Below are 25,576 nucleotides of genomic sequence, written 5' to 3'. Positions count from 1 at the left end.
AAGGAGTAAGAAGTAGGAGAGGCTATGCGCGGTGGCTCACGCCTGTAATCCAAGTACTTTGGGAGGCCGAGGCGGGCGGATCACGAGGTCAGGAGATCGAGACCATCCTGGCTAACACGGTGAAACCCCGTCTCTACTAAAAATACAAAAAATTAGCCGGGCATAGTGGCGGGCGCCTGTAGTCCCAGCTACTCCGGAGGCTGAGGCAGAAGAATGGCGTGAACCCGGGAGGTGGAGCTTGCAGTGAGCCGAGATCACGCCACTGCACTCCAGCCTGGGCGACAGAGCGAGACTCGAAAAAAAAAAAAAAAAAAGAAGTAGGAGATGAGGTCAGGGAGATAGATGGGGAACAGATCACATGGAGCATTACAGGCCGTCATAAGACTTTGGCTTTTACTCTGAATGTAATGGGAATCCATTGAGGAGTTGAGCAGAGCTGTTGTTAAAGCATTCTGTTAAAGCAGATTCCAGCTGCTGTGTTGAGATTAGACCCTGGGAGGTGCAGCAAGGGTAGAGTGGGAAGACCAGTTAGAAAGTTTTTGCAGCCATCTCAGTGAGAGGTGATTGTGGCTTATGAAGGTAGTAGGAACTAGGCAGTTTCAGAATATATTATGAAACTAGTGCTAATATAATTTTCAGATGGGGAGTATGAAAGAGAGGAGAGTCGGGTGACTCTAAAGTGTTTTAAATGGCAACTTGAAGGACAGAGTTACCATTTATGTGGGGAGAAGATCAGGAGTTCAGTTCTGGCTGTGCAAAGTTAGACTTGTCTAGTATATGTCCTAGTGGAGATGTAGAGTAGGCAGTGGATATATGAATGCACAGCTTGAGACAAAGGTCTGGTACCTTTGTCCCAGGACCACACTTTTCTTTATCTTTTATTGCTTCTTCTGCCTGAAGTATATTCTTTAGAATTTCATTTAGTAAGCAAGTTATATTAATTCTTCTTTGTCTGAAAATTTTTTTTTCACCCTCATTTTCAAAATGCAGTTTTTCTTTTCTTTCTTTTTTTTTTTTTTTTTTTTTGAAGACAGGGTCTCACTCTGTTGTCCAGAATGAGTGCAGTGGTGAGATCTTGGCTCACTGCAACCTCTGCCTCCCAGCTTCAAGTGATTCTCCTGCCTCAGCCTCCCAAGCAGCTGGGATTACAGGCGTGCATCACCACACCTGGCTAATTTTTGTATTTTTAGTAGAGATGGGGTTTCACCATGTTGACCAGGCTGGTCTTGAACTTCTGACCTCAGATGATCCATCTGCCTCAGCCTCCCGAAGTGCTGGGATTACAGGTGTGAGCCACCATGCCCGGCCTCAAATTGTAGTTTTTCTAGACTGATAGTTTTCTCTCAGCATACTGACTTTGGGCTTTTATTGTTGTTGCTGAGAAGTCAGTTTACTGTACTCTGTCACTCTCTTGAAGATAATCTGTCTTTCCTCTTGGACAGCTTCTGAGATTTTCTCTTTATATTTGATGCTGTATAGTTTCTCTGTGATTGATCTAAGTGTGATTTTCTTTTCGTTTATCCCGCTTGGTAGTTTTGGAACTTGTGGCGTGGTATCTTTTTTCACCAGTCCTAAAAAGTTTATGCCATTATGTCTTCAAATATTTGTTTCTATTAGATAATTTGTTAGACCTTCTGATTCTAGCCTTCACAGCTCGTAATCTCTTTTTCTCTGTGCAGCATTCTGATTGTCTTGAAATATGTTCTTCAATTGTTGCTTTCTCTTTAGCAGCTATAAATTCTAAGATTAAAACCTTTCCATTGAATTATTAAATTATATTTTTCATTCTATAAGTTCACATTAGCAGTTCGAATTTTACTCAGCCATTTTTAAATTCTCTTGCTTTTTCCTTATGTATACATGTTCTTCTTTTATTTCTTTAAACATACTAGAGATACTTCTGTTATATATCTCTATTTGATCATTTCAGTATGCAGAGTCTTTCTTTGTCTCATTCTGCCTTTTGTTGTTTCTGTGACCTCTTGTTCATGATGTCTTGTTTCTGTGTGTGTGTTGTGATTTTGACTGAGCTTAATTTCTTGGAACTTTTTGTTGTTGTTGTTGTTGTCATTGTTCTTAGAGACAGGGTTTCACTCTGTCGCCCAGGCTGAGTGCAGTGGTGCAGTCCTGGCTCACTGCAACCTCAACCTCCCGGGCTCAAGTGATTCTCCTGCCACAGCCTCCTGAGGAGCTGGGACTACAGGCATGTGCCACCATGCCTAGCTAATTTATTTTTTATTTTTTTTTTCCGTAGAGCCAGGGTCTCACTATGTTGCCTAGGCTGGTATTGAACTCCTGGGCTCACTCATGGAACTTTTATCTTTAGGAATTATTTGAGATTTGGGGTGAATGTGGGTTCTTCCAGAGAGAATTAGCATTTGCTTCTGGCAGGTACCAGGGAACATTACGCCTTAAATTAAAATCTTAAATTGAGGGATTTTTTTTGTACTACAGAAGCAGTGTGAATTTTAGCTACAAAATATATCAGAGGGCTGACTGTGCATATGAATTTTCAAAGGAGATTTATTTTCTCCCTACCTATTGCCATGTAACAAAGCACCCCTAAACCTAGTCGCTCAACATAACAAATATTTATTATATCACAGTTTCTGAGGGTAAACGATCTAGGAACAGCTTAGATAGATGTTATGTCTAAGCTACTCCTAGGGCTATTTTTTATTTCTATCAGTTTATGCAGTCTTAAAAATCAGCATTTGCAAAATACCATTCCATATTTGTATGTATGACCTCCATCATTTCTTTTGAAAAATCACCTGTCACTGGTTTTCCTTTGATGGTATAGGTCTTTTTTTCTCTAGTGCTTTTAAGATTTCCTTTTCATCTTTGATTTTTAGGAATTTTCCTATGGTATACCTATGCATAGTTTTCTTTATATACATCTTGTTTGAGGGTGTTTGAGCTTCCTAAATCTATGGCATTATTTCTTTTGTGGATTTCAGAACATTCTTGGCTGTTGTCTCATCCGACGTTATGTTTACTTCATTCTCCCACCTTGCCTTTCAGAACACCAGTGATATGTGTGTTAGACGTTTTTTCCTGTGTTCTGTGTGTCTCCTAAGCGCTTCCATTGTTTCTATCCTTTCCCCCGAACATATTTTAGTTTAGATTTTATTCTGACCTATCTTCTAGTTTATCAATCCCCTTTTCAACTGTCTGAGTGAAACCCATATTAGAGACTCAATTTCAATGATTGTGTTTGTCAGTTCTAGAGCTTCCATTAGATTTTAAAAATTGTTTCCAGTTCTCTGCTGAAATTCCTCATCTTGTTTTGTTGTATGTTTATTGGCATAATTTTAAGCTTTTTTCAGATTATTCCAATACCGTGATGTCTTATGGGTCTGTTTCAATGGCTTTTTTTTCCTTTTTTTTTTTTTTTTTTGAGACAGAGTCTTGCTCTGTTGCCCAGGCTGGAGTGCAGTGGTGTGATCTCAGCTCACCGCAACCTCCGCCTCCTGGGTTTAAGTGATTCTTCTGCCTCAGCCTCCTGAGTAGCTGGGATTATAGGTGTGCACCACCACACCTGGCTAATTTTCATATTTTTAGTAGAGATGGGGTTTCACCATGTTGGTCAGGCTGGTCTCAAACTCCTGACCTCATGATCTGCCCACTTCAGCCTCCCAAAGTGCTGGGCTTACAGGTATGAGCCATTACGCCCGGCCCTGGCTTTTTTTTCTATTCGTTTTTGATCAGATAGTGTTGTCTCCTATATGTTGGGTTTTTTTCTCATCTAGAGGTCAATAAAACAAAAAAGAAAGAGATAATTTGGGTTATATATGTTTTTTCTTCCAAAAGAGATTTACTTTTACTTCTACCAGGCAGTTAGAGTAGACAGAGATCATCTTCATGCAATCAGGGATTAAGCTAATTTGAAAGTGGGCTTCTGTCTTCTTGAGGGTTGGTCCGCTTCTGGTTCACTTTCTTAGGGGTCTCAACTGAGAGCTTGAAGTATTTACCAGGGTTCTTTCTCCATTATGATCTCTGAAGTCCAATTTTTATCTTCTCAGCCCTAGAAGACTCCCAGAAGTTGTGTTCGGCTTCTAGCCTCTCAGTTGGCCCTTGTGAATTGACAGATACCTTGATGGGAAAACTAGTAACAAATATCAGACTTGCATCATGGCATTTTCCATTTTTTTGGAATTGTAACCACTTAATTCCTTTCTGCTTTGGTAGCTTTCTGATGCTTTCAAAAAGATATTTTAAAACATCTTGTACAATTGTTCTAGATGTTTTCCACAGGAAGATTTGTCAACAAAAACCTAGTTTCAGAGATTTACTTACTCCCTAAGAGATTCTCCAGAATTTGCTATCCACAAAGGTGTTAACCTTCAGAGCACAGGGAAAACCTTTCACAAATTATTTTTCTGAGATTTGTCGATCATTCACTTAATCATTATACAAACATTCAACACCAGTCTTACAATTTCTGTGTTAAATGCTAGAGGTGAGTGATAAGTCTACCATGGTCCTGTGTTGGAGGGGCTCACAGAAGAGATAAATTTGAATTTTTCTCTTTAAGCATCCCTCTTACTCCAGAGTTTCTCCAAATAGAATGAAATCACCTTTAGGCAAGTTTTAAAGATATGGCAGATATGCAATTTGTTACCTCTCTCACCAATCTGAGCCTTTTTTTTTTTTTTTTTTTTGATAAGTCGCCCAGTATTGTGTGAGAGGTAGAGTCACAGATTGGAGAAGCTTTGGAGAGAGACAGAACAAAACTTGAGTGTTGACTCCAGTACTCAGTGGGCGAGGTACCCTCCTTCCACATCTGTGCAATATGGTTAGCATGTCTTCTCAGAGAATAATACATAGCAGTTATTTTTATTACTGTTTTTCTTCACTTATGTCATTGTAAAATTTCAAACTAGAGTTAAATATTCCTCTGGAAACTTGTGCCCACTTATGCTCAAAGCCTCTGTTGACAGTTCCCTTTAGTAGCTGCAGTAATCACCATTGCTCAATTGCTCCCAAGAAAATCAAGGAGGAAGTATTACTCTGCCATTCTATTCGTTTTTATGTGGTGTCCAGACCCAAAGGGTATCCTGTTACAGAGAGTGTGACATGAGCACTGTAGTTTTTTCTAGGTAAGAGTTACTGTTCCATGTTTAGTTTGGGTGTCTTCTATCAGCCAGGACTACTGATTTACTTGATTTGATTATAATGCCTGTGGACTTGTTTCTTTTATAGACTATTGCTTCATTTCACAATCCACTTCAGGTTTATTTATTTTCTAAACAGATTTGTTGAGGTATAATTCACATACATTTCTCCCATTCAAAGTACACCATTCAATGTTTTTTGTTATATTATTAATTTTTTAGGCCAGGTGTGGTGGCTCATGCCTGTAATCCCAGCACTTTGGGAGGCCGAGGCAGGCAGATCACCTAAGGTCAGGAGTTCGAGACCAGCCTGGCCAAAATGGTGAAATCCCATCTCCACTAAAAATACAAAAATTAGGCTGGCATGGTGGCGCATACCTGTAATTCCAGCTACTCGGGAGACTGGGGCAGGAGAATCGCTTGAATATGGGAGTCAGAGGTTGCAGGGACCCGAGATCACACCACTGCACTCCAGCCTGGGCGACAGAGCAAGACTCTGTCTCAAAAAAAAAAAAAAATTAATTGTGGTAAAATATATATAAAACAAAATTTGCCATTTTAACCATATTTAAATGTAAATTCAGTGCCATTAGTTATATTCACAATGTTATACAGCCATCACCATTATCTATTTTCAAAACTTTTTCTTCCTTCCAGACAGAAACTCTGTAACCATGAAGCAATAGCTCCCCAGTCACCCTCTCCTCAGCTTCTAGTAGCTCCTAGTCTACTTTCTGTCTCTGTGAATTTGCCTATTCTAGATATTTCATATAAGTGGCATCATAAAATATTGGTCCCTTTGTATCTGGCTTATTTCACTTAGCACAATGTTTTCAAGGTTCGTGTTGTAACGTGTCAGAATTTCATTTCTTTTTATGGCTTAATATTCCATTGTATGCATATATGATATTTTAATTACCTATTCATTTTGTTCATCTGGTGATGACCATTTCAGTTGTTTCCATCTTTTGGCTATTTGAATAATGCTGCATTGAACATCAGAGTACAAATATCAATATGGATAAGTCTCTGCTTGTCATTCCTCTAGGGACATACCTAGAAGTGGAGTTGCTGTTAGGCTTATTTTTAGAATTATTTTCTTTCTGAAATAGTGAACTTTCCTAATGTGGAAAAAATCAAATTAAGTTTTAAAACACATATTTACATAAGCTTTATTGCATAAAATATCACTTTACTTTTGGCCTCATTATAACAGCACATTTTTATTCTCTCATACTTCTAGCTACTTCTTCCTGCCATCCCCTATCCCTGAAACTCCACACACTTTTCTTGACCTTCCCTTGCTCTTCTGATCGATGGCTGGGATAATCTTACACCATCACCCTCAATCCTTCTGTATGCAGCTGTTTAAGAGGCCCTGCTCTATGAACCACTGCTGGGACCATTCTGACTGTCACACTCTGGAACCAGAGCCAGGCAGAAGAATTTTAAACTTCAGTATTGACTGGCCAGGAAGGGATCTTACTTCCAATCTGATTTGGATCTTTCATGATCTCTAGTTCTCTTTTTGCCCTTTGTCATTCCTTCTTCTCACTGTATGGTATAAACCATCACCCTTACACTTTATCCTAATGTACAGGTGACACTGTCTCCTACTTCACCAAGAAAATAAATGCTATTGAATACACCAAGTTAAGGAGCCTGAATTATAGGTAATGGTGCCTTTGAAGTAGTTTAAAGAAGAAAATGATATAATCGGCTATGCATTTCAAAGTGGTTATTGGATGAGGCAACAAAAAGGAATGTGTAGTTAGAATGAATCAAGAAATCATTACAAATTCCAAGTGTCTTAGTCAGTTTGAGCTACAATAACAAAGTACCATAGACTGGGTGGTACTTATGGTTCTGAGGGTGAAAATGCCGGCATGGTTAGGTTCTGGTGAGGGTCCTCTTCCACATTGCAGAGCACTGACTTCTAATTGTATCCTTAATTACAAAAAGGGGGCTAAAGAGCTCTCTGGGATCTCATTTAAGGCACTAACCCCATCTCAAAGTCCTTACCACATAATACCATCACCTTAAGAATTAGAATTTCAACATATGAGTTTTGGGAGGACACAAATGTTCAGTCCATAACAAAAAGATTAAATGATTAATCACAAATATCACCTTTTTTTTTGAGACAGTGTCTTGTTCTGTTGCCCAGGGTGGAGTGCAGTGGTGCAATCATAGCTCACTGCAGCTTCAAACCCCTGGACTCAAGCGGTCCTCCTGCCTCAGCCTCCTGAGCAGTTAGAACTACAGGTGTGCGCCACCACACCTGTCTAATTTTTAATTTTTTTGTAGCGACGGAGTCTCCCTATGTTGCCCGGGCTGCTCTCGAACTCCTGACCTCAAGCAATCCTCCCACCTTGGCCTCCTAGAGTGCTGGCATTACAGGCATGGGCAACTGCGCCCAGCCTACAACATTTTTTTAAAAACATCATTTGGTTTTATTAACTGCTTGAAACTTCTACCATTCTTCATTCCTTACCTTTTGTTTTTTTATTTTTTTAAATAAGCAATATGACTTTATTTAGTGACTTTGGAAACAAAACCTCCCAAATAATGCCTGAACCCAAAGTTACCTAAAAATGGCTAAAAATTTTTAAAATAATAGATTTGAACATCATTTGTAGTTTCTGCCTCATAACATGAATGCTTTCAGCTGGACAGTAGATTACAAACCATCTCTGATCATGTTAAGGCAGATTAGATGATCAGTCAGTCCTGGAGCTGGCAGGTGGGAGGCTCTGCCTGTCTTGTCACTGCTTGTTATGCTGGCCCTCTATGACTGAAGCTGACACAGAGCCCTGGCCCTTGTTGACATCACTGATACACACCCACTGCCCATCAACCAACTGCTTCCTCAGGGTCACCTTATTGTCTCCACCAGAGATGGCCAATATGTTGGCTGTGATGGACCTGCCCGCATGCTACATGACATCATTGAACTTGTGCAGCAATTTGGGAGACCATGTATTTCCCAAGGCATCATCACAGGTCCAAATGAACACACGACCATCCCAGGAGCAGCTGGCGATGGTGCTGGTGGGCAGGCTGATGGAGGGGGCCCAGGCCACATCTCAAACCCAGTCACTGTGCTTCCAGCTTCTGCTCTCCTTCCACTGGCCATCCTTGAAGAGGTTGTCACAGCCACCTGATGGAAACTTCTTGATGTAATTGGGTTTCTGCCTGAACAGCTGGTCTATGAGGCTTCCAGGTACAACAGCAGGGGCCTAGCTGACGGCATTGCAGCCAATGGTGTAAGCGTTGTTGATCTTCTTCACTTCCCATTGGCCTTCCCCTGTATAAGTCAGCAGGAAGATGGCCCCATCTGAGCTCCCACAGGCCAGGATCAGGCCGTAGTCATGGGGGACCTAGCATACAGAGTTCACTGAGGAGTCATATCCTGAGGGGTCGTGGGTCTTCTCCCAGGTGCCGTTTTCCTCTTTCCAGATAATGACTTTCCAATCATAGGAGCACAATGCCAGGATATTGCCATATGTGGGGTGAGCCCAGGCCACTTGCCACATAGGACTCTCATGACTTCTGAGGTTGGCAATGAGGATCTGCCCTCTGTTGTGCACTTTGAAGATTTTGACGGATTTTTCTGATGAGCAGGTTGCCAGGCGGGTGCCATAGTAGTCCATCTGGGCATCATGAATCATATCCTTATGGGAGGTATCCACAGTGTTAATTACAGACACCACAATTGCAGCATGACTGCTCTAGGGACGTGGCAGCTCCTGGTGGTGCCTCCCCATTCCTTACCACCTTTTTTTTTTTTTTTTTTTTTTTGAGACAGTCTCGCTCTGTCACCCAGGCTGGAGTGCAGTGGCACGATATTGGCTCACTGCAACCTCTGCCTCCCAGGTTCAAGCGATTCTCCTGCCTCAGCCTCCTGAGTGACTGGGATTACAGGTGCACGCCACCACACCTAGCTAATTTTGTATTTTTAGTAGAGACGGGGTTTCACCATGTTGACCAGGCTGGTCTGGAACTCTTGACCTCAAGTGATCCACCTGCCTGGGCCTCCCAAAGTGTTGGGATTACAGGCGTGAGCCACCCCGCCTAGCCTCTTATCACCTTTTTTAGCAACAATGTTTGCCTCTTCAGATGGCCACAATGTTTGTAATCTTTTCCTCTAGAGAGAATAGAAATCTTTCTTTTTAGCCTGGCTGATTGAAATTTGTTTAGTATTGATAGTTTAGAAAAACAAAAGCTTCACATTTTATTACTGATAATATTATATAAATGTTTAAGATTGTAATCAAAATTGGGGAACTATCTCTCCAGTTTGTTCATATATGAGCTGTAATTTTTGGAAGAAATTTTCACAGACAGGTTCTGGCCCCATACATTTCAAACCTTGCTTCTCCACAACCCATGTACTTCCGGGGCTGGGTGCCTTTAGGCATAATTGTATTGCACTATGATGCTAAGTGAGTCAGCACATTGGGTGAAGGGATGATCCATTATTCATAACTTACCTACTCATGGAAGTAACCAGGAATCATATCAATATATCCTACTGTACCCATGTAAAGTAAATCCCTACTTTAACTGATTTTTACTTGGGTCCCCAAAATGCCTATAGCAACCTGTAAAACCTCCCAAAGGAAGAGGACATTTGACACAGGGAAGCTGGAACAGAAAGAGACAAGGATCTTAGCTTGTTATGGTCAAATTATATTACTTTTGCAAGTTTTACAAAAACATATGACACTATGAACATGCTGGTGGGATTCCTCCCTTGGGGCACTTCTGGATGCAGCTGCCATGGTAGCCTAGGAATGAGATGATGGCAGGGGCATCAGGGAGTGGAGAGGAAGAAATCAATTTGAAAAACATTTAGGGCTGGGCACAGTGGCTCTTGCCTGTAACCCCAGCACTTTGGGAGGCCAAGGTGGGAGGTTCTCTTGAGGCCAGGAAATCAAGGCCAGCTTGGGCAACATAGTGAGACTGTCTCCACGAGAAAATTAAAAAATTTAAATTAGGAAAGAAAAGTGTTCAGGAGGTAAAATTGATAGGATTTGGTGATTGACTGAACACAGATGTGAGAAAGAATGAGGAGTTGTTGATTTTTCCAGGTTAAAACCTTAGTTAGATAACTAGGTGGGTACTGGGATCGGCACCTGAGATAGAGGATTGCAGAGGAGGCCCTGGCAGGGACAGGGGAAGCAAGTTCAATTCTGGGCTTATTCAGCTCAATATTTCCAGGAACATCCAGGTAGACAGATTTCTCCATAAGCACCAACACTTAATAGTAAGACACTCCAGGGAGAAGTCGGAAAGGCTGGCGCAGATTCTGGGGCGATCAGTGCAAATGGAAGCTGAAGTCCAGGGAGAGGTTGAGACTGCACATGGGGAGCTGACTGAGGAGGGCAATGGGCCAAGCAAAAGACAAACCCAGGGGATCCCAAGCTTTAACAACTGGGCAGAGTAAGAGAACCCACAAAGGAGACAGAGTCTTTAGAAATTGCCAGGCTCAGTGGCTCACGTGTGTAATCCCAGCACTTTGGGAGGCCGAGGTGGGTGGATCACCTGAGGTCAGGAGTTCGAGATCAGCCTGGCCAACATGGTGAAACTCCATCTCTACTAAAAATTAAAAAATTAGGTGAGCATGATGGCGTATGCCTGTAGTCCCAGCTACTCTGGTGGCTGAGGCAGGAGAATCGCTTGAACCCAGGAGGCAGAGGTTGCAGTGAGCCGAGATCATGCCATTGCACTCCAGCCTGGGTGACAAGAGCAAAACTCTGTCTCAAAAACAAAACAAAACAAAAAAAGAAATGAATGTAATTCAATAGCTTATGATAGATTGCAGCTTAACATGTCATATTTTCCCTCTTTTTTTGATATTTCTGGTTTGAAAGAGAAATTAACTACAAGATTTAGTGGAGATATATATATATATATATATATATATTTTTTTTTTTTTTTTTTTTTTTTTTTTGAGACAGAGCCTTGCTCTGTCACCCAGGCAACTTCCATCTCCCTGGTTCAAGTGATTCTCTTGCCTCAGCCTCCCGAGTAGCTGGGATTACAAGCGCACACCAATGCATGTGGCTAATTTTTGTATTTTTAGTAGAGACGGAGTTTCACCATGTTGGCCAGGCTGGTCTCAAACTCCTGACCTCAAGTGATCCACCCGCCTTGGCCTCCCAAAGTGCTGGGATTACAGGTGTGAGCCACCGCACCCAGCCAGTGGGCTCTTTCTTATGAGACTTTGTAGACATTCCATTAGCTGATTTGTTAAATGATCTTCAAAATATTTGCTTGCATCAAGTAAAGGAAATTGGATGGTAGATATCCCCTGTATATAGCTCTACCTGCCTCCTTCCTTCATCAAAGACTCAAAAAGTGGAATATGTCTCCTCTTTAATCCATTTCAAGAACACATTAGGTGGTGACGGGCAATATATTTCACTGACATGGACTCCTGGGGATAATCTCCCAGCAGGCTGCATAAGCCTGTGCTCAGTGGTGAAGGCCCCCAGGCGGTTGTCTTCATGTGAATCTTCAAGGCATGGCAAAGCTCATGACATTTGCATTTTAAAAGGTATTTGCTTTGGTGTGGGTAAAACTCAACCAAACATGGTTAACACTTTGACCTCGAGGATGAACCATAAAAATATAGGGCAGCGACCTCCTCTTCCCTACTGATTCCTGAGAGGGGCAGTGGTGAGTTTATTTTTGTATGCTGTCAAATCAACTTAAGACCCATTTTAAGAGTTTTATTTCTGTTCTTTATAGGGATTCCATCAACATAAGAGTTCCGCTGATTTTTTGGAAATGGGTCACTGTAGAAATTAATCAAGTGGTAGTGAGGACCTTGATAATTGGAGTGGATTCTGGGATTCCCAAAGGTAGTAACTGGGCTGAGTGGTGAAGAGGGGATGGGAGAACAGCCGCAGTGATTTTTTCTGTACTTCAAAAGCTTAATGAAGTTTGAAATTTGATCCAGGATTTGTCTACACTGGCTGATTGATCATCCTGCTCTGTTTATGACTGGAATGACATTGGCTTGATACGCAGACACAGCTGTCTCTTGCTGATGTATAGTGCTGGTGAAAACCAGTGTTTTATGTCTGATGGTTACAGATGAGAAAGGGAATATTACTTAGCAACTGTTAAATAGTCTTTTAAAGTGTCACCTGCTCTCTTGTAGTACTGGTCTCTTCGTTTCCTGTAGAGTTGGCTTTTCTAGTCCCTCTTCCAGAGTGATTTCTCTAAAACACTGATGTGATCGCTTCTCAGTCTTTTGGCTAAGATCAAGTGTAGTATCTAAAACACTGATGTGGTCAGGATACCTTCCATGACTTGGCCCCTATATTTTTCCAGCCTCATCTTTCAATTCTCCCTTCTTAGATGTGACTTCCTGGCCTTAAGTTGGAGCTATATACAATTCCATGAATGAAACAGCACTGTTTATACCTCCTGGTCTCTGCACCCTCTGCCTTTATTCACCTGGAAATGAAGACACACCTCAGTTACCTTATCTGCAGAGTCTTCTTTGACCCACTTGTCAGCCAAGTTAGTCACATTTTGTTTTCTATCACTTATGTTGTAGAAATCTTTTAAACATTACTTTTCTTTTTTTTTTTTTTCCTTAACTTTTAGGTTCATGGGTACGTGTGCAAGATTGTTGTGTAGGTTAACTGTGTGTCACAGGGGTTTGGTATACAGATTATTTTGTCACCCAGGTAATAAGCATAGTACCTGATAGGTCATTCTTTGATCCTCTGCCTCCTCCTACCTACCACCCTCAAGTAGGCCCTGATGTCTGTTCCCCTCTTTGTGTCCATGTGTTCTCATCATTTAGCTCCCACTTATAAGTGAGAATGTGCAGTATTTGGTTTTCTGTTCCTGCATTAGTTTGCTTAGGATAATGGCCTCCAGCTCCATCCATGTTGCTGCAAAGGACATGATCTTGTTTCTTTTTTATGGCTGCATAGTATTCCATGGTGTATATATGCCACATTTTCTTTATCCAGTCTACCATTGATTGTCATTTAGGTTGATTCCGTGTCTTTACTATTGAAAATACTACTTTTTGTGGTGTGTTAATATAACTGATTTATACACATTTCTCACTCTCTGGAATAGGAGCTGTTTATAAGTCTAGTACCAAGCATAGGACCTGACACAGAGTACTTTCTTAATAAGAGTTTGTTGGATGAATGTATGAAAACATTAGAGGTCTTGGTGAAGGAAAAGCTGGTCACCATTGAATCTAGTGGATTCCACAGGGAAAAGAGCAGCTTCCCGTGTTGAATTTGTCCGGTTAAGTATGAGAAGCAACATTTCTGATTGCTCTGAAAAGTATGATTAAAGCACAAATTATTATGGAAAAATAATGGTTTAGAAGTATAGCATTTTGGTATATTTGTTCATTTCTTTTCTGAAACATTAATTAGCTAAGGTAAAGATGAGGATTTTGCTATATGATAATCAAACTAGTATCAATGAAAATCATCAATATTAAAATGAAAAGTTAGAAAATTGTAGTAAACGGGATAGACAGATGAAAGCTTAATGTCTGTATTATAATGAGCTAATATCACTGGTCAGAATATCAAGATCTACATAGAAAATTGGGTAAATGACGACCAGGCGCAGTGGCTCACGCCTGTAATCCCAGCACTTAGGCCGAGGCGGGCGGATCACCTGAGGTCGGGAGTTTGAGACCAGCCTGACCAACATGGAGAAAACCCGTTTCTACTAAAAATACAAAAAATTAGCCAGGCGTGGTGGCGCATGCCTGTAATCCCAGCTACTCGGGAGGCTGAGGCAGGAGAATCGCTGGAACCTGGGAGGTGGAGGTTGCAGTGAGCCGAGATTGTGCCATTGCACTCCAGCCTGGGCAACAAGAGCGAAACTCCATATCAAAAAAAAAAAAATTTTTTTTGGGTAAATGACATAAACAAGTATGGATACTTGATGAAAATGTGAGTATACACTATTTTAAGAGTCTTACAAAATACTCATATCCTTTGACCTAGTCACCCCACACTCAGAGCGTTACTTTTAAAAAATAAAAATTTAAAAGGATAATGCTATAGACATGTTGTTTGTTGGAACTTATAAATTTTGATATTTATGATATCAAAATTGGAAATAATTCAACCCCTAACGTAGGAAGGAGGATTATGTAAATTCTGTCATATCCACACAAAACGCTGTAATATGCAATAAGTAAAATTGTTTTCAATATATAACCATGTCAAAAGTACTTTTAGTAAGTGGCAGTAGCAAATTACAAAATTATCTCTTAAGTTTATGTTATATGTATGCATAAGGAATGGGTCTAGGAGGGACACTGGAAGAGAAAAGGTTTTGTGCTGGCTTTGGGGGTTGTTTTGTTTTGTTTTTGGAATTGTGGGTGAATAAACTTTCTTTTTTTTTCTTTTTTTGAGACAAAGTCTTGCTCTGTCACCCAGGCTGGAGTGCAGTAGCACGATCTCAGCTCACTGCAACCTCCACCTCCTGGGTTCAAGCAATTCTCCTGCCTCAGCCTCCTGAGTAGCTGGAACTACAGGAGCATGCCACCATGCTTGGCTAATTTGTTTGTATTTTTAGTAGAGACAGGGTTCTGCCATGTTGGCCAGGCTAGTCTTGAACTCCTGACCTCAGTTGATCCACCCACCTCAGCCTCCCAAAGTGCTGGGATTACAGGCGTGAGCCACCACGCTGGGCCTAATACTTTCTATTCTGTTGTTACAACAATAAGGAGGCAGGGCAGAGCAGTGGGAACAGCGCTAGACTTGGAGCCACAGTACCAGCTCCCTCCCTTGTTCCCATTATAATCTTGAGCCAGTTTCTCAGTCTTATCTCTAAAGAGGAAATATAATAACTAGGTATGAGAGCCTTTGAAAGTAGTACATGAGATGACAGTACAGGCACCTAAGCACTGCATCAAAGTGAGCTGAGTGTAGGTTGAGCAAGTATGTCCATACAATGACTTTTTCTTCCAGTGTGGTAGAAAACATTGCAGTCCTAGTTAAATTGGAATCCGCCTTGAACTTTAAGAGATATATGACATGGTCACTAATATGTGCAGGTAAGTAGGGAACCTCAGGAAACAGATCATACTGCTCTCAGGTCCCTCTTTGTGAATTTCTGTTTTCTGCTTTTATTGGCCAGAATGGGGAGTGAAAGAGGAAGGGATGAGTAAACGGCTAGTGGAGGAGTGTGGTCTAGACTTCAGGGAAAGCGGGGAAAGAGATCTTACAACATTTTTCACTTTCCAAGATAAATAGTAACTCTTTTATCTCACATTTATTTCTTTTAATATTATGTTTTAAAACTTTCACAGAGATATAGATTCATATTGTGGGTACAAAGCACTTTCCAGAGCAAGATGGCCGACTGACCACCTTCTTATCTCTTCTCCCTTCCGAAATGTTACTTCTTTCAAAAAATGGGAATCTTTTTAAAACTGGAGATGGTAAAAGGGGAGTTGTTCATGCATGACAGATTTTGAAAGATCTGTGGTGGCTGATGATGTAGGATAAGGAAATCTCAGTCCCTAGTGAGTGTGGAATAGAGTTACAGAAACAGAGAGCAGGTAGTAGACTGGTCTCAAAGAACCATGGAGACCCAGGTCCTGGAAATACACGAGTGGCAAAGGATAGGAATGAAATGGAGCTGGCAGTGAGAAGATTAATTAAACCTTATATATTTTCTGTTAGGTCCTCTGCTTCTTCACCTCAGTCTCAAACACAGACCGTCCATCAGGGAGGCATCTTTCTACTAGTCAGAAAATCAGAGAGGGTTTTCCTTAAAACATTAAAAAATGTAAACATATTAAAGATCCTCCACATTACATCTGATTCTGTCAAAGCACCCTAAAACAAAACCCCCAGAGCTGGGCGCGGTGGCTCGTGCCTGTAATCCCAGCACTTTGGGAGGCTGAGGCAGGCGGATCACCTGAGGTCAGGAGTTCAAGACCAGCCTGGCCAACATGGTGAAACCCTGTCTCTACTAAAAATACAAAAAAATTAGCTGGGTGTGGTGGTGGGCACCTGTATTCCCAACTACTCAGGAAGCTGAGGCAGGAGAATCACTTGAACCCGGGAAATGGAAGTTGCAGTGAGCTGAGATCGTTCTACTGTACTCCAACCTGGGCGACAAGAGCAAAACTCCGTCTCAAAAAAACAAAAACTAAAACCCAGAGGACAAGCCCTGCTCCTGTACACAGAGCAGGACTGTTAGAGAGAGGACGATTATGCAGATGCTGGGGCATTCATTTGCCTTACCATTAAATAGGAATGAACAACTAAGCATGGCCAGACACTGAGGGCAACCATAAAACCTGCAACAGGAAAGAGAAAGACCAAGATGAAATAAACAGAAAAGTGACTGTAGAGGCAACAAAGAATTCAGGGGACAGGAGATATCTTAAGTAAAAAAAAACAAAATCCATCAAGTTTATCTTTCAGAGGTATATTACATCCATAAAGTAAGAATGGGATACTTTAAAAACGATGCTACTAGAGAACAGGAGTTCTTGGATATTAAGAATAATCTCCTAGAAACTAGGACCAGAATACAGAGATGGAAATCAGAAAAGATAAGAGATAATGAGGAACAATCTAGGATGTCCAACTTGTTACCGATAAGAAGGAAAAAATTGGAGAAAAAATGTCAAAGAAGTAATACAGAATTTTTTCAAAATTGAAAGGGATCTCTGAGTTGTCGACATAATGAATGCAAAGAAGATACATAATCAGATGTATCACTGGGAAATTTTAGGACATTGAGAATAAAGAGGTGACAGATGACCAGGCATTGTGGCTCATGCCTATAATCCCAGCACTTTGGGAGGCCGAGGTGGGCAGATCAGTTGAGGCCAGGAGTTCGAGACCAGCCTGGCCAACATGGCAAAACCCTGTCTCTACTAAAAATACAAAAATTAGCCGGGCATGGTGGCGTGCACCTGTAATCCCAGCTATTCAAGAGGCTGAGGCATGAGAATCACTTGAACCCGGGAGGTGGAGGTTGTAGGGAGTGGAGATCACGCCACTGCACTCCAGCCTGGGTGACAGAGCGAGACTCCATCTCAAAAAAACAAAACGAAAAAAAAGAGGCGACATAGGGTAATATGCTAATTGATGGAACTAATAAATAAAGATATAAGGATATTATTTTAAAGGTACAAAGATAACTAGGAGAGAAGCTGAAAATGGTGATATAACCATAATAGCAAGAAAGGAAGATAAACTTTCTTTATCTTCTGGGCTGTACTCTCATGTGTTAAAGAAATCAATGATAAGAAAAAGCAGTACACATATATTACTTAGAGACCAGAAGAAGCAAAAATAGGAACAATTAAATAATCTTAAAATGTGCTGGGCGTGGTAGCTCACACCTGTAATTCCAGCACTTTGGTAGGCCAAGGTGGGAGGATCGCTTGAGTTCAGGAGTTCGAGACCAGGCTAGGCAACATAGTGAGACCCCATTTCTACAAAAATAAAAATAAAAATTAGCAGGTCATGGTGGTGCATGCCTATAGTCCCAGCTACTCAGGAGGCTGAGACAGGAGGATCACTGGAACTCAGGAGGTTGAGGCTGCAGTGAGCCGTGATTGTGCCACTGTACTTCAGCCTGGGCAACAGCCTATCTCAAAACAAAATAATAAAAAATGATAATTTTTAAATGGCTTCCTCTGAAAGACAACTAAGAGAAAAGTGAGGCAGGGGACTGTTGCTTTTCACTATAACAGTCTTTTGTCCTCCTCTTTTTATTTATTTTATTTTATTTTATATTTTATTTTTTGAGATAGAATCTCACTCTGTCACCCAGGCTGGAGTGCAGTGGTGCAATCTCAGCTCACTGCAACCTCCGCCTCTCAGGTTCAAGCGATTTTCATGTCTCAGCCTCCCAAGTAGCTGAGACTACAGGCATGTGCCACCATGCCTGGCTAATTTTGTATTTTTAGTAGAGATGGGGTTTCACCATGTTGGCCAGGCTGGTCTTGAACTCCTGACCTCAAGTGATCTGCCTGCCTCAGCCTCCCAAAGTGCTGGGAATATAGGCGTGAGCCGGGTGTCACTTTTCTGGCTGGAAACCTCTGTGGCCTGTGGCGCCTTTGCCCGAGTTTTGCTCGGGCCCACTGCGTTCGTTCTGCCCACTCGGCCTGGCAGGCTGCACTCGGTTCATGCTTCCTGCCTGGATCCCATACCTGCCAAGGGCAAGTCAGGCATAGAGCGGCAAGGGGTGTGTGAGCAAGCGTGGGGTTGAGCCACTGTGCACGGTCAGACACGCTGACTGCTGCTGCTGCAGGGTGAGCAGCTCCAGGTGCCCGCACAGGCGCCAGCTCTCTGCAAGGCTGCAGCTGGACCAGGCGCACTGCAGACAGATTCTCTGGCTGGCATCAGGGTATGCAATAGTGCCCAGAAGCTTGGAGATGCCAGGAACCACAGGGCCCCAAAGAGGGAGTCACAGCCCCAGCTCGGGTAGCTCCCAGGTCTGGGCTCCCCAAAGGACCATAGCTCTTCTCTCCTTTTCCCCCACAACGTGGTGAGCAAGGGGCATGTTTCAGCCCTATTTGTGTTACAGCTCTTTTAGCCTCACCATTCAGCGGATCTTGAGTTCTTGTCCTACATCCAGGAAGAATGAGGTATACAGACAAGTGGAGGGTGAGCAAGATGAAGAGTAGCTTTATTGAGCGATAAAACAGCTCAGAGGAGGCCCACAGTGGATAGCTTGTCTCCATAGCCAGGGTGTCCCAACGAGTGTTCAGCTCTCAGCAGAGAGGGTAGTGCCTCTCTGTGGGTAGATTGTCCCATCCTCCCTCCATCCTCTCAGCAGAGAGGATAGCTTCTCTCTGCAGCTGATTGTCTCCCCTTGTCTCTCCATCTTCTAGTCTTGCTGAGCCAGCAGTTGTTATGGGCTTCAGTGGGGAGGAGGTGCTGCTTGGACCATGGCAGCCATTGGCAGGCCCAGGGAAAAGCACCACAAGTTACCCCTCTGGTCCATGAGACTAGTGGCCCGAACCCCAGGCTTCGGGCCCTCCCCAGCTTGAAGGTGGGGCTTCACCAGGGACTCGCCCCCTTCCACCCAGGAGCCTGTCTACCTTCTGCCACCATTCATGGCGCCCAGGCTGTTTGTGCCAAGGGACGCCTACAGGCCAGTGCTGAGCTGCCCTCAGCACCCCCTCGGCCTCCCTCCTGTGCTCATCGGTGCCCAAAGTCCAGAGGGGGCTGAGGTGACAGGGGGCTGGCATGTCAGTGCTACCCTGAACGTTTGCACACCCAGCCAGCGTGCGACAGCACGTGGGCTCAGCCCCATCCTTGCTCCGAGGTCGGAGTGGCGCTGGGAGAAGAGAGAGGCTAGGCAGCGGGAGCAGACACCTCTTAGCCTTTTGGGGGATGGGGACCTTCCTGGATCCCCAAGAGTGCAGAGATGTTTCCGTCTGCAGCTGCAGCTTGGTAGCTGCAGCCACGCCCAGCTCCTGCTTGGCTCCATGGATCGTGGCACTGCCCCGGGCACAGCTCTACCTCGGGGCCCTTCTCTGTCCGCCCCTCCGTGCCCAACCACGCTGCTCCCCCACCAGCGGGTGACTCGGCCCAGTCCCATCATGACGGGCTTCAGGGACTGACCACCTCCTTCCTGCTGCACCCTTTCCACAGCAGCAGCAAGGCAAGAGCAGTGACGCGGGGCCAGGGTCAACAGCGGCAGAGGCTCCGGGCCTGGGAGTGGGTCCTGCCTGGCCCCGTGAGGCTGGGGATGGCACAGTCAGCTGCCTCGGGGACATGGGGCACAGGGGTCCTCTCCGCCGCCACTACTGGCCCTGCAGCTGCTCCCACCGCCACTGCCCACGACCTCCTTCCGCCACAGCCAGCGTGATGGCAGCAGCTGCTCCGGGCTACAAAGAGGCGATGCTGCCAGCATTGTGACTTTTAGAAAGGGAAACCAAAAAAAAAAAAAGAAGGAAAGAAAGAAATAGAAGGATCTTGAGAGCTCACAGTACACTCTACTTGAAAAGCCGGATGGCTACAGACATTTCTAAGACGTGGGACTTTCTCCCAGATCTTCTTACTCCATAATTGTATACATACATGCACATATATGTGTGTGCATGTGTATATGTCCAGATATAATATTTAACATTTAATAAGGATTTATTTTGAAAAATAGTTTCAGACTTTCAAAAAAGTTACAAGAATAAAAGTAGTTTAAAAAAAGAGGATTTGTGGCCAGGTGCGCTGGCTCACGCCTGTAATCCGAGCACTTGGGGAGGCCGAGGCGGGCGGATCACCTGAGATCAGGAGTTCGAGACCAGCCTGACCAACATGGAGAAACCCTATCTCTACTAAAAATACAAAATTAGCCAGGTGTGGTGGTGCATGCTTGTAGTCCCAGCTACTCGGGAGGCTGAAGCAGGAGAATCACTTGAACCCGGGAGGCAGAGGTTGCGGTGAGCTGAGATCGTGCCATTGCACTCCAGCCTGGGCAACAAGAGTGAGACTTCGTCTCAAAAAAAAAAAAAAAAGAGCATTTGTATATTCTCCACCCGGACTCATCTGTGTCAACATTTTACTCTACATGCTTCATCACTCGTGCATAGACTTGTTTCTTCTCTCTCTCTGTCTGTGTGTGTGTTTTCTAAATCATTGGAGGATTGCATACATCACGGCCTTTACCTTTAAATACTTCGTTATATGTTTCATAACAATATGGAGAAGTATTCTCTCTTGTAACCACAGTAAATTTAACACTGATACAGAACTTTAGCAATAAGATTAATATTTTTCCTATGATAGGCTATCTCCCTTCAGAGTCTGTCACTTACCTGTTTCCTTTTTTCCTCCCACTCCCTAGCCTTCTGCTGTTTACCCTCATTCTCTCTACTTGTTTTTGCTCTTTTGTTTTGAGGTCTTTCGGTTTATAATTATTTGGATATTCCTGAAGCTTAAAACACAGACATACACTTAGAGGTAAAAAATTTACCAGATCCTGCTTTGGAAGAAGTCTCTAGTTCCTTTGATTTTCCAAAAAAGCAGTGGCACTGTTGAGTCTTTGACCTTGCTTTCAAATAATACATTTTATGAATATGTTTCTGAAGGTTTACCAACTTTTTTTCTTTTCTCTCTTTTTCTACTCTGGTTTATAGTTTGAAAAAGTACCAGAAGGTCCTATCCCTCCATCTACACCGAAGTTTGCATATGGAAAGGTCACTTTGGAAAAGGTAAGAAAAAAAGATAACAGAAACTTTGAAAGTGAGAGATGGGAGTGAGAAAGTGGAATTTAGTAGCAGTGAGTGAAAGTGCTGTGCTGGAGGAATTGGTTCGTTATTTTTCTGCGAATTTGTTTTCTGCAAGCCTAATGGGGTAAATGATGTTTCTGGGAAAATGGGGAGAGAGAGGTGAGAAGATACTCATGCCTGTTGACAGGATGAGCAGATGAGACATGGGTGGGAGTAGTAGGCATTCTTGGATCATTTGGGTCATCTTGGTTCCTTTATCAGTGGTTTAAACAGTGTCAAGTGCCTTTGTGGAAATAACATGCCACCTCATTGTTATGGCTGCCAAGGCTCTTTGTCGTATTTACCTTTTTTAGGAGTTCCCCAAAATCACAAGCATTTTGATAGATCTCTGCCCTAAATTATATACTTCCCTCCATCTCAAAGTCATGTCCTAATTTTTATGGTCTGTGGTTTATACGTTAAATGGGGACACTGGGGGAAAAGCTAGAAATCAATCATAAATAGGAGTTAAGGGCAATGTATTCTAGGAAAAGCGAAAAAGAAGAGAGGTTTTACTTAATAGTCAGAGGAGTGACATAGCCAAAGTCAATTTGTTTTGACCATCTGTGTCTTCAGGTTTTCCCCTTTTATAATCCCTAACTCCTACATGTATTAACTCACAAGAAAAAAAAAAAAAAGAACCGTTACCTATTTCTTAAGAATCTCGATATCCTAAAATAGTATCATAAGTTTTTATCTTCAAGCAAAATGCCAAACATGATTATGTAATTTTTCCATCCAAGAAGCCCTTTGACATGGTTGGTTGGTTGAGTTCTTATAACATTTTCCACCTAGTGTCAGATACCTGTGCTACATTCTACAAAGAATGTGGTCTTTCTGTCTGATAAGGATCTTTCTTTAGATTAATCAGTCTTCAGTCACTCTTGTAAAGGGAGCACCTTCTACTTGTTCATTGCTACAGCTACTTAAGGAAAACTTTGGTTTGTTTGTTTCAGAGCCATGACAAATCTATTTTTATGCAACAGAAAATAGCTCCAAATGTTCAAAACAACAACATTGCTAAAACCAAGCTAGCTTATTACCAAAAGCACATTCTGTTTACCGTGAAGGAAAATTGTGTGAGCAGAAATGACTTTTTATTTTTAAATAAATATATACAGTTGAAGATAGCAAATCAGCATATAACTGAATTAAGTTTATGTAGAACACAGTTATATAGAAAATAAGTTTTTACCGTGAGTTGAATTTCTTAGTGTTCAGGTGGGAAAACACCCATATGAGTAGCTGGCTTGATGAAATTGTAAATCAGATTTTTTTCCTTGATGCTGCACATCAGCAAGGTAACCATGGGAAGTGTTTATGAAATTCCTAACTGGGCTGGGCATGGTGGCTCACGCCTGTAATCCCAGTACTTTGGGAGGCCGAGGCGGGAGGATCACCCGAGGTCAGGAGTTCAAGACCAGCCTGGCCAACATGGTGAAACCCCGTCTCTACTAAAAATTCAAAAATTAGCCAGGCATGGTGACACATGCTTGCTCAGGAGGTTGAGGCAGGAGAATCACTTGAACCTGGGAGGAGGAGGTTACAGTGAGCCAAGATTACGCCACTGCACTCCAGCCTACCAGCCTGGGTGACAGAGTGAGACTCTCTCAAAAAAAAAAAAAAAAAAAAAAAGAAATCCTAACCAGTATTATAGTCATGGAAAATCCTGGGGTTTGGAGCCAAATCTAACTACAAATCCTGGCTTTGTCATTACTCAAGTGGACTTCTGTGAGTCTCCACAACACAGGGACAGTAGTACCTGCCTCACAGGGTAGCTGTGAGTATTCAGTGAGCTAGTGCATGTAAAACGCTGTATCTCATCTGGAGTGTGTAGACAGGCAATGACTGGTAGCTGTTATTATTATTGTTGTTATTGCATCAGAATAAGTATCCTGGGTTGCAAGAATACACAATCCTTTGCATTGAATATAATAAATACTTACCAGGCATTTACTATGTTCTGGGCATTGGGGCTGAGAATGGAACATATCTTATCCTTAAGGAGCTGACAGTCTGGTGAGGAAGACAAAGATGAGCAACTGAAAAGTGATACAGGCATGGAAGATATGCCACACACAAGTTCAGAGGATGGTGAAGTAACTAGGAAGTATTAAATATTAAGGTGATATAATAATAGCATGTCTAATCTTAGTTGAATGTAATTGGCCTCTGGTTACTACTTTTACTTCTTAGTTGTTTTACTCGGGGGTGTTCAGAGAGGGTTTATAAGGAGGCAGCATCTGAGCCTTCGTTTTCATTCATTTTAGGAGTCTTTTATAGGTCTCTGAGCAGGTTGGACTTCCGAATAGGTATGTTTGAAACCTTTTTAAGACTACTATCATTCATAGTTTTCATCAGGAGTTAGGGAGTAGATGGAGAGGACTGAAGGAGACTGGGAAGCAATACTGAGTGGAATTTGAATGATTTAGGTTTATTTAGGGGTTTGGTCAAACCCACTGATGTCTTTGATAATTAGGGAATGACTCTGTAACCTGATGACCAGTGAGGGGTGCAGTGTGTGAATGCTGCTTTTGTTTCTTTTCAGTTAAAGACAGTGGGAGCAGCTCTGGACATTCTGTGTCCCTCTGGGCCCATCAAAAGCCTTTATCCCTTGACATTTATCCAGGTGAAACAGGTAGGCCTTCAAAGGTAATGCCTCGCCTTTTTTCTACTTGCAAAAGTGTGCTTTCTGCACTGCCTTGCAGTGCCCATTCTGAATTCAGGGGCCAAAATGGTAAGCAAATGCATCAGATCCCAGGTAAATGAACCATGAATTTCCAGGCTCTCTTTAGCTTGAAGTGCTGCATGGTGGGCTGATCATGCCTATATTTTTTGCCCCACTTCTTCTCACTCATACAGGAGGTAGCCCAACCTGCTTCAACATAATTCTGTACAAGTTATAAATTGAGTTCACTGACCAATCTAATTAATCTTTATTACTAGGCATCAGTGGAAGATCACTGTTTTAATACTCAAAACAGACAGTTTAATTATTTGTCTGTTCTTAGTTCAATGGCATAAGGACTGTGTTTTTTGATAGACTAGGTTCTTTGAGATTCTTTTTCCTGCTTTTGAACAGAACAGAGCACATCTTTTTTTTTTTTCAGTGTTTGTATATGTGTATGTGTTTGATCTCCAGACACTGCCTCATCTTTATTTTTTTAAAGTTTTTCCCAGCATTTTGTTTTGGAAAATTTTAAATCCAAAAAAAGTTGCAAGAATAGTACAATAAACACCCATATGCTTTTTACCTAGATTCACCAATTGTTAACAGTGCTTTAATTGCCTTTTTCTCTCTGTGTATGTAGTCAACTGCTTTTCTTTTTCTAACCATTTGAGTTATCAGCACCATGTCACTCCACAGCATACATCTTTTAAGAAAAAGAACATTATCCTGCAGAACCACAATACACTGATCACACATGAGAAATTTAATATTGAGGCAATCCTATTATCTAATATAAATTCTATAGTCAAGTGTCCCTGGTCATTGCAATAACGTCCTTTACAGCTTAATCTTTTCTCAATCCAGTTTCCAATCCATAATCACACATTGCCTTTAATTATATTCTCCTTAGTCTTCTTCCGTCTGAAACTGTTCCTAAGTCTCTCTCTCATGACATGGACATTTTTGAAAAGGTCGGGGTGTTTGTAGACTTTGCCTCACTAATTAGATTCAGTATGACATTTTGGACATGAACACAACAAAGGTGATATGTCCTTCTCAGGGAATGATAGCAGGATGCCCGTGAGACCAGCTTGTCCCTTAACTGCAATGTTAAGCTTCATCACTTAGGATCTCAGCCCCATGTTTTGAAATGGAAGGTTATCCACGTCCTCCTTTCTGGTTTTCTGTGGCAACCACCTTCTGGAAGGAGTCTGAACAGTAAGGCAAAATAATAACAGCATATCTAATCTTAGTTTAGTGAAGTTTGCTGTCAGTTCCTGTTTTTACACCTGTGATTTTATTCCAACAATTCTATTTTGCAATAAAATGAATAATTAAGTCCCCCCACCACACACACATTCATTGTTTCATGAACGTTGTATAGGGTACTCTGCAGTCCTAGCACCCACATCTATAAATGGAACTTACCTGCACTTAGCAGAGCTGTTGAGCACTTCAGACAATGATCCCAGAGCACGTGTTGCCTGGGGAGGGAGTTCCAGGTTACTATATGAACACGTGCAGCCATTGTTCTTT

The 25,576-nt window shown here is 42.3% G+C and overlaps 1 protein-coding gene and 1 pseudogene across 9 annotated transcripts in view; one reads left to right on the top strand and one right to left on the bottom strand.

Annotated features, from left to right (window-relative positions):
* Nucleotides 1–25,576, top strand: part of GLB1 (galactosidase beta 1) — a 139,746-nt gene that overhangs the window by 55,259 nt on the left and 58,911 nt on the right. For all 9 annotated transcript variants that reach the window (XR_010155558.1, XR_002943096.3, XR_010155557.1 and 6 more), the window contains 2 exons: nt 21,238–21,312; nt 23,918–24,007. Coding sequence is in view for 5 of the 9 variants with exons in the window: in XM_016940638.4 (XP_016796127.1) it covers nt 21,238–21,312; nt 23,918–24,007 (165 nt within the window). In the remaining 4 variants the exon portion in view is untranslated. The remainder of the gene's footprint in view (nt 1–21,237; nt 21,313–23,917; nt 24,008–25,576) is intronic.
* LOC104005493 (protein SEC13 homolog) lies at nt 7,883–8,824 on the bottom strand (annotated as a pseudogene).

The sequence above is a fragment of the Pan troglodytes genome, chromosome 2 (assembly GCF_028858775.2).
Source record: "Pan troglodytes isolate AG18354 chromosome 2, NHGRI_mPanTro3-v2.0_pri, whole genome shotgun sequence".
In the NCBI taxonomy this organism is placed as follows: Eukaryota; Metazoa; Chordata; class Mammalia; order Primates; family Hominidae; genus Pan; species Pan troglodytes.
The sequence above is the reverse complement of the archived record's forward strand: the minus strand, read 5'-3'. Positions and strand labels throughout refer to the sequence as shown.